This window comes from Odocoileus virginianus, chromosome 17, assembly GCF_023699985.2.
Source record: "Odocoileus virginianus isolate 20LAN1187 ecotype Illinois chromosome 17, Ovbor_1.2, whole genome shotgun sequence".
Lineage (NCBI taxonomy): Eukaryota > Metazoa > Chordata > Mammalia > Artiodactyla > Cervidae > Odocoileus > Odocoileus virginianus.
Window position 1 is genome coordinate 26,290,714 of NC_069690.1, and position 13,714 is coordinate 26,304,427.

At 56.2% G+C, this 13,714-nt stretch overlaps 1 protein-coding gene across 2 annotated transcripts; it reads left to right on the forward strand.

The window, feature by feature from the left end:
* The first annotated feature begins 291 nt into the window (after positions 1 to 291).
* Positions 292 to 13,491, forward strand: GUCY2D (guanylate cyclase 2D, retinal). Of its 2 annotated transcripts, XM_020869079.2 has the most exons (19): positions 292 to 1,030; positions 1,118 to 1,422; positions 3,337 to 3,688; positions 4,058 to 4,142; positions 4,401 to 4,503; positions 4,891 to 4,992; positions 5,912 to 5,992; positions 7,478 to 7,684; positions 7,780 to 7,936; positions 8,491 to 8,640; positions 9,301 to 9,449; positions 9,961 to 10,124; positions 10,220 to 10,412; positions 10,659 to 10,833; positions 11,132 to 11,230; positions 11,318 to 11,412; positions 11,512 to 11,597; positions 11,734 to 11,845; positions 12,373 to 13,491. In XM_020869079.2, the coding sequence occupies exons 1-18, from the start codon at positions 292 to 294 to the stop codon at positions 11,825 to 11,827; spliced, it is 3,336 nt and encodes a 1,111-aa protein (XP_020724738.2). In that variant the 3' UTR covers positions 11,828 to 11,845; positions 12,373 to 13,491. The 2 variants fall into 2 exon arrangements, with proteins under 2 accessions (XP_020724738.2, XP_070335148.1); XM_070479047.1 differs by having other exon boundaries at positions 11,734 to 13,491.
* Positions 13,492 to 13,714: the final 223 nt, after the last annotated feature.

The following is a 13,714-nucleotide window of genomic DNA, read 5'->3' on the forward strand; positions in this document are numbered from 1 at the left end:
CCCCCCCACCCCACCACGGCTCTATGAGGGGGGAGGGGCAGACAAGGGGGGGGCGAAAGCAGGGGTAGTGGGGGGTCGGGGGTACCTCTAGACTATACCCCTGACCCTGTATAGAAGTCCACGCAGGGGCGGGAGGCGAGGTATGGAAGCAGAGACAACCCGCAGGTTAATTGCGCTTTGAGAAAGTGTGGTGGCGGGGGGCGGGTGGGGGGTGCGTTGCGGAGAGCCCTAGGAGAGCTCTGGGGGTCGCATTCCTTCATGCTGCTCGGTTGGTGCTCGCAGAAGCCGGCAATGACCGCCTGCACCCTCCTCGCGGGTGGGCTTCGGGACCCCGGACTCTGCGCCCCCACGCGGTGGGCTCCGTCTCCGCCCAGCCTTCCCCCGATCTCGCCCCGGCCCTGGCCTCGGGTGAGGCCACTGCTGCTGCTGCTGCTGCTGCTCCTGCCGCGCTCCGTCCTCTCCGCCGTGTTCACAGTGGGGGTGCTGGGCCCCTGGGCCTGCGACCCCATCTTCGCGCGTGCCCGCCCGGACCTGGCCGCCCGCTTGGCCGCCTCCCGCCTGAACCACGCGGCTGCCCTGGAGGGCGGCCCCCGCTTCGAGGTCGCGCTGCTGCCCGAGCCGTGCCGGACGCCGGGCTCGCTGGGGGCCGTGTCCTCGGCGCTCACCCGCGTCTCGGGTCTCGTGGGGCCGGTGAACCCTGCAGCTTGCCGGCCGGCGGAATTACTAGCCCAGGAGGCGGGGGTCGCTCTGGTGCCCTGGGGCTGCCCCGGGACGCGGGCGGCGGGCACCACGGCTCCAGTGGTGACGCCCGCGGCCGATGCCCTCTACGCCCTCCTGCGCGCTTTCCGCTGGGCGCACGTGGCCTTGGTCACCGCCCCCCAGGACCTGTGGGTGGAGGCGGGACAAGCACTTTCCACGGCGCTCAGGGCCAGGGGCCTGCCTGTGGCCCTGGTGACCTCCATGGAGCCCTCCGACCTGTCTGGAGCCCGGGAGGCCTTGAGGAGGGTCCAAGATGGGCCTAGAGTCAGAGGTAGGCTCCCCTGCAGGATGCGAGGGCGGGGATCGGTCGTCCAGGGAGCAGAGGACAGAGTCCCTAGCCGGGTCTCTGTGTTCGCAGCAGTGATCATGGTAATGCACTCGGTCTTGCTGGGCGGCGAGGAGCAGCGCTGCCTGCTGGAGGCTGCAGAGGAACTGGGCCTGGCCGACGGTTCCCTGGTCTTCCTGCCCTTCGACACGCTCCACTACGCCTTGTCTCCAGGCCCTGACGCCCTGGCGGTGCTCGCCAACAGCTCACAGCTTCGAAAGGCCCACGATGCGGTACTCACCCTCACCCGTCACTGTCCCCTGGGAGGCAGCGTGCGGGACAGCCTGCGCAGGGCCCAAGAGCACCGGGAGCTGCCCCTGGACCTCAATCTGCAGCAGGTAGAGGGACCAGGGAGGTGGGAAGAGGGGAAGAGAGCAGAGAATAGCCAAAAGGGGAGATGGAGGCTGGAGGCAGTGGGAAGAGAAGTGGACAGACCGGATGGGAATGAGAGGAGCATGCAGTCAACGGGAGGGAGGAGGTATAGGGAGAGAAGAACCAGCAACTCTCCCTGTTTTGGATAATGTAGAGGCTCTGACCTTGCTTGGAGAGTCTTAGTGTATTGGAATTGCTTCCAGAGAGTAGGTATTGAGACCTCTCATGGTCAGCCCCAAGGAGCAAACTCTTAACCAACTCTATAGTGCAACATCTTTTGCAGCCTACTTTAAAGTAAACCTACTTCCAACAGGCTATCACCTACAGCTTCTAACAAAGAGCTGGTGTTCTTAAAAGAGAGCCGGAAAAAGAGAGAGAGAGAGAGAGAGAGAGAGAGAGCCGGAAGGAGGGGGAATAGAGATCCAGCCTCCATGCCCAGTTCAGAGGTGTTTCCCCTGGGGCTTCATCTCAGGTCTTAACTTTTTGAGAGCTTACATCCTGTGAGAAGCAGAAAGGTCCCTGGATGGAGTCAAGGGCTTTTATGAACATTTAGATTCACAGCTTATTCCCAACAAGCAGCTAATGCTCAGGATTCCCTGAGAATAGTGATGAGATGGGATGGAGGGCAGATGAAGAAAGAGAGGCGAGGGAAAGTGTGGGGAACACCCTATTCGGTTCTCAGTAAGTAGCACAGCCACTTAGCTGCCCAAATGAGACCCCCTAGGAGTCACTTGATTCCTCTAACGCTTCCTTGGACGCCCAGACATCCAGTCCTGTCACTTCACTCCAGTCCTGTGCTTCCCAAAAGCCATTTGAATCCATCTACTTTCTCCATCCTCGCTGTCAGTCCCCTGGTTCAGGCCACAGCACCTCTGGTCCAAATTCCCAAATGAAATCTCCCAGTGGTCTCTACTTCAACACTTACCTACCCCAGGCCTTTCTCCACCCAACAATCCAATCAAATTTCAGACACAGATCTGACTGTGTCACCCCAGTTCAAAGTCTCCCAGTGGCTTCTCTTGCCCTGGAGAGATACAGGTCTCTACTTGGTTTATCAGGTCTGTCTTCCTCTCTCTTTCTTCTTTCTTGAACTTCAGTTAGACTGATCTCCTTTGGGTTCTCCAGATGTGGTCTTCTCTTTTGCTTCTGTGTTACTGGCTGTGCTGTTCCCTCTCTCCTGTCCCTACACTCCCCCACGTATTTCTGATTCATCCTCTGAGGGACGTTCACTTTTGGAAACCCCTTCCTCCTCCCCCAGCCTGGCCTGGGGCCCTCCTTCCTATCTCCTCAGCTCTCTCAGGTACCCCTACCCTCACTCCTTAACATCCCTCCAGATGAAAGATTCCTTGAGATAGGGACTAGATTCTTCGAGATACGGACTCTGTCTTAGATCCTGGTATATCCCTAGTGCGAGATGGGAACTGGGAATAATAGAGAAGCTCGATGAGATCAGGTGATTGCCTCGGGGAAAAGAAAAGAAGGAAAAATAGAAGCCAATCAAAAGACAGCAAAGAAAGCTTTTGGTGAATAATAGGTAATGATTTTAAAAATATATGCAGGGCAACCAAAAGGAGAGGAAAGAGAGGAGATGTAGGTGATGGAATCGGAAGTAACGAATGATAAGAAGACCTTAAAAATCCTGAAAAGAGGGAAAGGCAGTGGCAAAAAGAGATGGGATAGCCAATTAGGGAGAGGAAGAGAGAACCAATGGAGAGAGAGGAAGAGAACCAATGGGAAGGATATGGAACCACTAACTGGGAGGTGCAGTCAATTCACAGAGGGCTTGAAGGGCCCAGTAGAAGAATAAGCGGGGACAGTAAGTCCCTGTCTTTTTATGGGCCTTGACCTTGAAACCTGAGGCCTCTACCCTTCTTCCCCAGGTATCCCCTCTCTTCGGCACCATCTATGACTCAGTCTTCTTGTTGGCTGGGGGCGTTGTGCGAGCACGGGCAGCCGCAGGTGGTGGCTGGGTGTCCGGAGCGGCGGTGGCCCGCCATATCCAGGATGCCCGGGTCCCTGGTTTCTGTGGGGCCCTGGGAGGAGCCGAAGAGCCCTCGTTTGTGCTACTGGACACAGATGCCACTGGGGACCAGCTGTTTGCCACATACGTTCTGGACCCTACCCAGGGCTTCTTCCACTCCGCTGGAACCCCACTGCATTTTCCTAAAGGTGGACGGGGGCCTGGGCCCGACCCCTCATGTTGGTTCGACCCAGACACCATCTGCAACGGAGGTGAGGGCGAGCATCCCAGCCCCCACTGGGACAGTGGCCATGAACCCTCCAGAAAATGGTGAGAGTGAACTCTCATCCCGTAACTCCTGTTGGAGGCCCTTCCAGGTCCTCCTCAGAGACCCCTAGCTTGTGCAGGATTCCTCTATTGTAGAGCCCCTGGAGCCCTTTTGGAAGCTTTTTAATATTCCCAAGAACCACCCTCCCACCTTTTGCAAGACGCATGACTTTTCCCTGGATCCTGTTATGAGCACCCATCCCCCTTTCTTGGAGCCTGCAGGGTTTGACAGGACCGCATACCTCCCTAGAGAGGGTGCTCCCCTCTGCCCCCTGCCACGGTCCCCAGCCTCTCTCCTCTCACTGCCCCTCCAGGAGTGGAGCCCAGCATCGTCTTTATCGGCTTCCTCCTGGTGGTTGGGATGGGGCTGGCTGGGGCCTTCCTGGCCCATTATTGTAGGTGAGTAGGGGAGTGAGCTGAGTAGATGTGTTTGGCTTTCCACCTGCCAGAAATGGGCAACTGTGCAGCAGACTGGGCCCACTCAAGAGTAGATGAAGGGAGAAGGGGAGAAGGAAGGAGGACTGGAGGGCTGGCGGAGTCCCAGGGGATGCGTGATCTGGGGGTGACTGCCCTCCCCTGAGACAGCATTACCCCCCAATTGGCCTCCTCTCACGGACCTTGGTCCCCTTGGTGAAGATGACTTCCTTTCTCTACCAGGCACCGGCTGCTTCATATCCAAATGGTCTCCGGCCCCAATAAGATCATCCTGACTCTGGACGACATCACCTTCCTCCACCCGCATGGGGGCAACTCTCGAAAGGTGGGGGAGGTGGGAAGCCAGGAGCCAGCTGTCCTCCCCTGCCTGGGTCAGCCCCCACCCCAGCCCCAACCTGGGAAGGCCTGCTTTCTGCCCTCGCTCTGTCCCAGGTCTGAGCGCTGGGATAAGACCCCTCACGTGTGCAATGAGGGTATCAGCCCCTGTCCTGACCACTTTCCTGAAACAGCGTGACGCTCCAACAAGAAAATGAATATGCTTGTTTTGTAAGCTGTGAAGCATTCTGTACATGGGAAGTAATGTCATTATCACCTTCTCTAATTAAGGTTTCTTTCCTTCCCTTCTATAATCCCCAGAACTCAGCCTGACCTCAACCCAGGACTCTGACCCCACAGTGTATTTTGATTCTGTCCTTTGATCTCTATCCTCCAGGTGGCCCAGGGGAGTCGAACCAGTCTGGCTGCCCGCAGCACATCAGATGTTCGCAGCATCCACAGCCAGCTCCCGGATTACACCAACATTGGCCTCTATGAGGTGAGCATGATCCCCAGGCAGGCTGAGCTCTAGTCCTGGAGACAAGCCGAGGAAGTGGGGATAGGAGCCCAGGATGGGAACCCTGAGAGGGTTTGGGGATTCCTCCTCAAAGGGGAGCATCTGGGAAGCCTTCCTGCTGGGGGATTTCCCCTTAGCCATCATCCAAGTGACGGCTTTTCAAAGGCCTATCACAGTGGCCTAAAGACTGGAGGCCTGGGACTTCCCTGGCAGTCCAGTGGTTAAGAATTCACCTTCCAATGCTAAGAGCCCAAAAAACAAACAACAACAAAACCTCCAAAAACACCCCCCCCAAAAAAAAGAAGCAAGATTGTAACAAATTCAATAAAGACTTAAGAAAAAAAGGCTGTCTCTGACTCAAGCCAGACCCACATCTTGACACCACCTAGCATTTCTATCCCATTCAGATCAGTCTCTGGAACAGCAAGACTTACAGGGGAAAAAAGAAAGTCACAAAAGGGCATTAGGACCTTAACTATGACGTCTGCAAATCTGAATGTGGTGGGATGGGTGGGAGATAATGAGATCAGATTCAGGGAGAGCCAAGAGAACTTGGCTAATCAAGAGGGAGGGAGATTTAGAGCAAACATCAAGCTCCTTGCTCCTGATGCTCCTTTAGTTGTGGTACTCGGGCTTCTCATTGCTGTGGCTTCTCTTGTTGTGGAGTATGGGCTGTAGGACACTTGGGCTTCAGTAGTTGCAGTTCCCAGACTCTAGAGCCCAGGCTCAGCAGTTGTGGCACGTGGGCTTAGCTGATCCATGGCATGTGGGATTTCCAAGATCAGGGATCAAACCCATGCCTCCTGCATTGGCAGGCAGATTCTTTACCACTGAGCCACCAGGAAAGCCCCCATAGGGTTTTAAGAAACCAAATTCTAAATTACTCCTATCTCTGCTCCAGGGAGACTGGGTTTGGCTGAAGAAATTCCCAGGAGATCGGCACATAGCTATCCGCCCAGCAACCAAGATGGCCTTCTCCAAGGTGGGAGTGGGTCTATGATGGGGTGTGGGGTGGCCATCATTTCTTCCCTCCTTGCCTTCTCTTTGCAGCTGAGTCCAAGTAGGCCCCACTGTGGGGAAGACCAAGAGCTCTCAATGAAGTGTCCCCTACTCTCTAAAGCAGGTTTCCCATCATGCTCTTACAACACTAGCTCTTTCCTTTGAGATGTTTTTATCATAATTTGTCATCATCTGTTCACCTGTGTGGGCTTGCTTATTTCTTATCTTTCTCCCTCCCTGAACTGTAAGCTGAGTGAGAGCTTTTCCTCTATCCCCTCCGTTGTGTTTCCAGCACCCAGCACAGAGTCTGGAACAATAGAGACACCCAGCGAATGTTTGTTGAGTGAATGACAGAAAATAAATGGCCCTCCAGTTCTGTCAGACTGCTTGTGCAGCATGGCCCAGTTGATGCATACTGAGGGAAGTGGAAAACTGGCAAGGAGGGTATATACTGACTTATTCTGGTACTTCCAACCTTAATGCCCCCCTTACTCCTAACACTGTACAGCCCTGGCCTGGCCTCCTTCACAGATGCCTCCCAGAAGCTCTGGGTCACAGCTGCAGAATGACTTAAGTGAACTACCAGTAGTCAACAGAGTAGGTCACCATTTAATAACATGCATTTAAGATGAAAAGAAGCCCCTTGTGAGGCCAAAGGAAAGCTAGCAAGGGCACCGGTCACCCACTAGCCTGCATTTTTTCAGCCAGATGGTGAGGGCCTCTGTCCTCCTGGGTGGGTGTGACCTTGTTGATGGCTCCTCTTGGACACAGCTGGACTGCTTAGTCCTTCCCTAACTTGGGGAACAACATGATGGAGGTCTCAGAAATATCTAGTGCAATCATGTTACCAAGCAGAGCGGCCCTGGGCTGAGTCCCTAGGACAAGCTATTTTGGTGACTTCTGAAAGTGGTACAGTGTCTGCCTGATTCTCCCCCAAGGGGCTGTTGTATCAGAAGTGGGGGTGGTACCAGGAGCTTCTCTTTCATCAGGTGTTTTCCTTTGAGACCCAGAAAGTTCAGAGTTTTATGGTTAATAAATCAGAATCTGCCTGGGTCCTGATTACCACAGCAAAGTTGTCTTTTCATTCATAATTTTTAAGTTAAACCATGTTCAGGGACTTCCTAGAGGTCCAGTGGTTAAGACTCCGCGCTCCCACTGCAGGGGGCGCTGGTAAGGCCCGGAAGAACTAAGATCCCCGCAGGCCTCGCGGTTGGGCCAAAAAAACAAAACCAAAATCACGTTCAGTGTCTGAACGGTGGCCTTTGACTATGTTGTCTTTTCCGGAGAGAGACGTTACTGTAGAAGGAAGCCCCTTAGATGCCCTCTAGACCTTTTCACTCACCATTCTATCTTCTCTTCCGATCAAAGCCAGACCTGAATAACATCTTCCGCTCCACCCACCTGGCTCCCGGGACAGAAAATGCCTGTAAACTGCTCCCTCTCCAACCCCCAACCCCCAACCCTACAGATCCGGGAACTCCGGCATGAAAATGTGGCCCTCTACCTGGGGCTCTTCCTGGCGGGAGGAGCTGGAGGCCCCGCGGCCCCCGGGGAAGGCGTGCTGGCCGTGGTCTCGGAACACTGTGCCCGTGGCTCCCTACAAGACCTCCTCGCCCAGAGAGACATAAAGCTGGACTGGATGTTCAAGTCCTCCCTCCTCCTGGACCTCATCAAGGTGTGCGTGTGGGGGAGAGTGGGTGGGATGCAGCGGGGAGGAGCCAGAAGGGGACCCACGTGGGCTGAGTCTGCCGTTTATGCCACCCTTTTCAGGGAATAAGGTATCTGCACCATCGAGGGGTGGCGCACGGGCGGCTGAAGTCACGGAACTGCGTGGTGGACGGGAGGTTCGTGCTTAAAGTCACCGACCACGGTCATGGGCGACTGCTGGAGGCGCAGAGGGTGTTGCCGGAGTCACCGAGCGCGGAGGGTAGGCGTCCCCGGCTGCCTCCTGCGCGGACGAGCATCCCCCGCGTCCCCATTATTTCAAGCGCCTCTTCTTTCCTCCTTCCCTCGAACTCTCTCCATCTCACATCCACTGGACGCGACTCCTGAGACCGAAAGGGTCTAGACCTCTGAGACGAAGAGAGGGAACGCTGTGGCTGGGGAGGCGGGGCTTGTTGGGGGCGGGACTTGTTAGGGAGGCGGGGACTTATTAAGGGGGTGGGACTTGTGCCCGAGGGCGGAGCTCCTGCCTCTGCTTGGGGTCATGCTTCAAACGGGTCATGCTTTCAAATGGTGGGGCTTGTTTCCAAGGAATCAAATCTTCTCTGGGCACCGATTTGTCTAAAGGGCAGGGCTGTTTCCGAAACCTATTCTGGGTTTCTGGTAGTTTCTCTTGGGGATAACTGCGGGCAGTAAGGTCAGACACAGGCTGAGAGGTTGAGCGAGGGGGCGAGTTTGGGCTTTCTGGTGAGGGTGGGGGGTCTGTTCCCAGAGCCTCCGCGGCTCTCCGCGTGCCCACGCCCCCTTCCCCGACCTCAGACCAGCTATGGACAGCCCCGGAGCTACTTCGAGACCCAGTCCTGGAGCGCCGGGGAACCCTGGCCGGCGACGTCTTCAGTCTGGGCATCATCATGCAGGAGGTCGTGTGCCGCAGCGCCCCCTACGCCATGCTGGAGCTCACTCCCGAGGGTACGGCCGCCCTTCGCCTGGCGTTGCGACTAGAGACCCAGCCTCGCTGGGTACTGGCACTTACTTATGTGCGCCTGAAGGATCAGGGCAGTGGAGAGCCAAGCATCAGGATGGGAGGGGCGACCTTTCAGCGCCCCATGATTTCCTCTGTTCTAATCCTGGACCCCTCCTGCTCCCCCAAGGCTAGTAACACATTCCTGTCTGGTTCTTAGGGGCCCCAAGGAGAGAGCTGGATAGGGGAAGTGGAGAAAGAGAGCAGTTGGATCTAGTTCAAGTCCATATTATCATCTATGGTGGTGCTGGTGGTTTAATCACTAAATCGTGTCTGATTCTTTGCGACCCCATGGACTGGAGCCCACCCGACAGGAAACAGAACTACTTGATCAGTCTAACCTCTGCTTTTCTTATGTGCAATAAATAAGGCAGCCTCTTTGCCTGACACCTCTTACAGCCCCCTGCCCCTCCCACCCAAGGTTCAGAGCCCTCTTATAGCTCCCAGAGTCACCTCCCATGCTACATATCCTCATCTACTGAAGCTCTGATTTAAAGGAACCCCTGACCATTTCCAGTCCCCTCGTTTCAAGCTTCAACAATCAGGCCAGAGTCAGAGGTGGCTTCTCTTCTGGTCCATCTCCTCTCTTGGTCCCTTCATGCTTCCAGAAGTGGTGAAGAGGGTACAGAGGCCCCCTCCACTGTGTCGGCCCTCCGTGTCCATAGACCAGGCGCCCATGGAGTGCATCCAGCTGATGAAACAGTGCTGGGCAGAGCAGCCAGAACTTCGGCCCTCCATGGACCGCACCTTTGAACTGGTCAGGGGCTGGGCTGGGCAAAGGCTGGGCTGGGCACTTGCCAGAAACCTGGGGTGGGGCTGAGGGCTGCTGAAAGGCAGGCTGGCAGGATCTCTGACCTTCCAGGCTACTTTCTAGGGCATTGCCTGAAGACTAAGGGTTTGGTGGGGACAGAGTTAGAATAGGGGCTGTGGAGACCTTTGGAGTGGGAGACGGAGCTCTGGATGGGAGAAAAATTTAATTCAATTAAAATAACATTTATTGAGTATGTATTTGGCCTGGTGTGGGAAAAAGACCCTTGGCTTGGGAGTCCAAAGACAGGGCTGGTTTCAGCACCTTGTCAATTACTAACAGAAAAGCTGACCTCCAAATAATGTGTGAAAACACAGTGCCCAGCATGGGGTGAGGTGTGGGCTTGATGAGGATGAGATGAAAGGGGGTATGGCCAGAGGATCAGGCATAATATGGCTGCATAAGAGGGGCATGGCAGCCCAGGTCCCCAGCGGCCCCACCAGCTTCCTCCTACTACTAGTTCAAGAGCATCAATAAGGGCCGGAAGATGAACATCATTGACTCGATGCTGCGGATGCTGGAACAGTACTCCAGTAACCTGGAGGACCTGATCCGGGAGCGCACAGAGGAGCTGGAGCTGGAAAAGCAGAAGACAGACCGGCTGCTCACACAGATGCTGCCTCCGTGGGTGTCGATGGGGAGAGATGAGTGGGGAGGACAGCTGGAGTCCAGCCAGCCTGGGGTGGCCTCCAGGCAACCTCACCACCTGCCATCCCCAGGTCTGTGGCGGAGGCACTGAAGATGGGGACACCTGTGGAGCCCGAGTATTTCGAAGAGGTGACACTGTACTTCAGTGACATTGTGGGTTTCACCACCATCTCAGCCATGAGTGAGCCCATCGAAGTGGTAGACCTACTCAACGACCTCTACACGCTCTTCGATGCCATCATCGGTTCCCATGATGTCTACAAGGTGGGGTGTGGAGGGGACAAGCCCTCCTTCAGTTTCCCCAGCCCCCAGCCCTTCCTGCTCAGGCCCTAGACCCACTATCCAAGTCCACCAGCACAGTCCTCTTTCCCAGCCCTCCTGTTCCTTTTCTCTGCTTCCAGTCCCCCACCTGGAAGGCCCCCAGGATCTCTGCACTCACCCCAGTTTAGGCCTCCTCACCAGGGACAGTGGCATTGGCAGGGGAGGCTCAGTACTGAATTCTGGCCTCAGGTGGAGACAATTGGGGACGCCTACATGGTGGCCTCCGGGCTGCCCCAGAGGAACGGGCACCGGCACGCGGCAGAGATCGCCAACATGGCTCTGGACATCCTCAGCGCCGTGGGCACCTTCCGCATGCGCCACATGCCGGAAGTGCCCGTGCGCATCCGCATTGGCCTGCACTCGGGTAACTCTGTCCCCGCACCCGGGGCCCCCTGCCCCCGGGCACTCCATCCCCTCTCCCTAGTGCGGGCAGGGATCCGCTTTCCTAGCTAAGAGGCAAACTCGTGGAGGAGGTGCGGGGAGGGGGGAAACTTGTTTTGAAGCCACCTTTTCACACCAGGGGCTCCATGGTAATTGGGAGGGCATGCTTGAGAAGGTGTCTTTGGGGAGCCAGTGGAGATTCTGGGAGTGCGAAAGACCACCTAGCCCTACTAGGTGCCGCCCGGGGCCCGCAGGCCCGCCAACCGTGCGCCTCTCCGCAGGCCCGTGCGTGGCGGGTGTGGTGGGCCTCACCATGCCCCGGTACTGCCTGTTTGGGGACACGGTCAACACCGCCTCGCGCATGGAGTCCACCGGGCTGCGTGAGTGTGAAGGAGCGGAAGGGGCGGGGTGGGGCGGGGGCGCGGGAGGGGTGTCCCCCGCGCTCACGGTGTCCCCCGCTCTCCCAGCTTACCGCATCCACGTGAACAAGAGCACCGTGCAGATCCTCTCCGCCCTCAACGAGGGCTTCCTGACTGAGGTGCGGGGCCGCACGGAGCTGAAGGTGAGGCCGGGCTGGAAGACACGCTTCCACTTTGACCCGGACCGCCACCGGCCCTCACCCCAGCCGGCCTGAGCCCTCCCCTCCCCCGTGTCTCCCCAGGGCAAGGGCGCAGAGGAAACTTACTGGCTGGTGGGCAGACGCGGCTTCAACAAACCCATCCCCAAACCACCGGACCTGCAACCCGGGTGAGGATCCAGCATCCGTGGGTGAAGACCGAGTTACCCCCTCGGTCCCCTCTCCCCACTCCTGCTCAGCACCGCACCGGCAAAGCAGGGTGGCGTGGGTTTTGCCCTCCTACCGCCTATTCTTCCTTCCCCACAGGGCCAGCAACCACGGCATCAGCCTGCACGAGATCCCCCCTGATCGGCGCCAGAAGCTGGAGAAGGCGAGGCCAGGCCAGTTTTCTGGGAAGTGAGGCTGGGTCTGGAACAAGGTACTGCGCCCCCCTTCCCCGGCTCCTAGGCCCCTCAGACCCCGGGGACTACACATGCTGCTTCCAGGAGGACAGACAACCCTTCCCCTTCCTGAAGACCTAGCCCTGCCTGCCTGCAGAACTTCCCACTCAAGCCAGCAGTCCTCTGACTTGGTGGGCCCAGGCTGCTTGCTAAACCCAGACATTTCCCCTGGGAGGGAAGCACCAGCCACAGGGATTCTGGTTTTGGAGCTCTGGAGTGCTCCAGGAATCCAGACTTGGGAATACCTTTAAACATGACCTTCTGGAACTTTCACTCTGACCCCTTCTCCCCCTACTGCATTAACAAGCCCTTCCTGTGGGCCTCTGGAACTCAGTGATCCTAGGATTCACCAGAGGACCAGTTGACTGTTGCCTCCAGAGCTCTGTTCCAGCAGATACCCGGCCCTCTGCCCTCCAGGAAACTGATCCATGATTCTCCCCTACGGAGGAGAATCCTCACAACTCCTGTCCACGATTTCCCTCTGAGACCCTCCTCTTTCCCTCAGGATTATTCCGGAAGGTCCTTTTCCTGAACATTGCTGCTGTAGGTGACCAAAAATCTGGCTTATACCAGTGACTTCTATCCAGCTCTGCCTCAAAGGATTCTGAGCCTTTACAAGAGCTGGTTGCAAACCAGTTGTGTGACTTTGAGAAGAACTCATGCACTCTCTGGGCCTGGGTTCCCTTTTGGTGGTGAAATGAAGAGTGGCCTAGGTGGTTTCTGCACACCCCAGCTCCAACAGCTGGGCTTCTGAGTGGTTGGCCTTGGGATATGGGGCACGGGGCACGTGGCCTGCAGCCCCAGTGATCCTGGGCCCATCAGGAAGGCCCCAGGAAGGAGGATCTGGGATTGGATGTCCCAAGCCCAGAGGAGGTGGAGCCCGCCTATTCCACCAGCTCAGGGGTTGTCACGTGGCCTGAGGATTCCAGGGCTTCTATTTAGCCTCAAGGATCCTTCCCTTCTCCATCCTCCACCAGTTGGAAACTGGCTCCTTTGGTGGCATCACCACACACCTTGCCCAAGTGCAGAGAAAAAAAGCTTGGTTCCTGGCTTTGGGGAAAAGAATGTAAACAAACTGCACCAAACCTTTACTAACCAGAACACCCAGGAATAGTAGTATTCTCTGTTTAACTGGGCGCTGCTGAGCAGGCAGTTGGATGGAAAATCCTTCCTGGTTAGATCTTTGCCACAAGCATCAAGCCATCCCATCCTGGTGGGTCTCTAGCTGAAGTTTCTTTTGTGGTACTTTGATATCCCAGAGCCTGGGCTTTGGCATGTTGGACTCTGGGTGGCCTTCACAGTGGCTTCAGACCCTGGCAGAAGTTAGCAGCAGCTGCAGCCACTCAGGCTGTCTCTCTAGGTAGTGAGCCTCCAGTCCCTGGCGGTATGTGAGCAGAACTGGAGATAGCTGTGAGCAGGGATAGTACCATCAGATGGACTCTCTAGGCGGAAGGTTGGACTCAGTCCTCACCACACAGTGTGGTTGGTGGGCCAGCAGCAGTGACATCACTGGGAGCTTCTTAACAATGCAGCATCTCAGGCCCCGTTGTATGGAAACAGAATCTACATTTTAACAGAGTTGAACAGAGTTCCTTGAGAGTATGTATACATACTTTAAAGTTTCTGAATCATTGAACTAAATGATCTTAGGAGCTCTAAAATCTCAGAATTGCTGAGAGTGGATGGCTGAGAAATACTGGCATGGGTTGCCATTTCCTTCTCCAGGGGATCTTCCTGGCCCGAGGTCGAACCCAATTCTCTTGCATCTCCTGCACTGTCAGAAGGATAGTTTACCATTTGCACCACCTGGGAAGCCAGAATTTCTAAGATTTCATAAGAACCAGGCC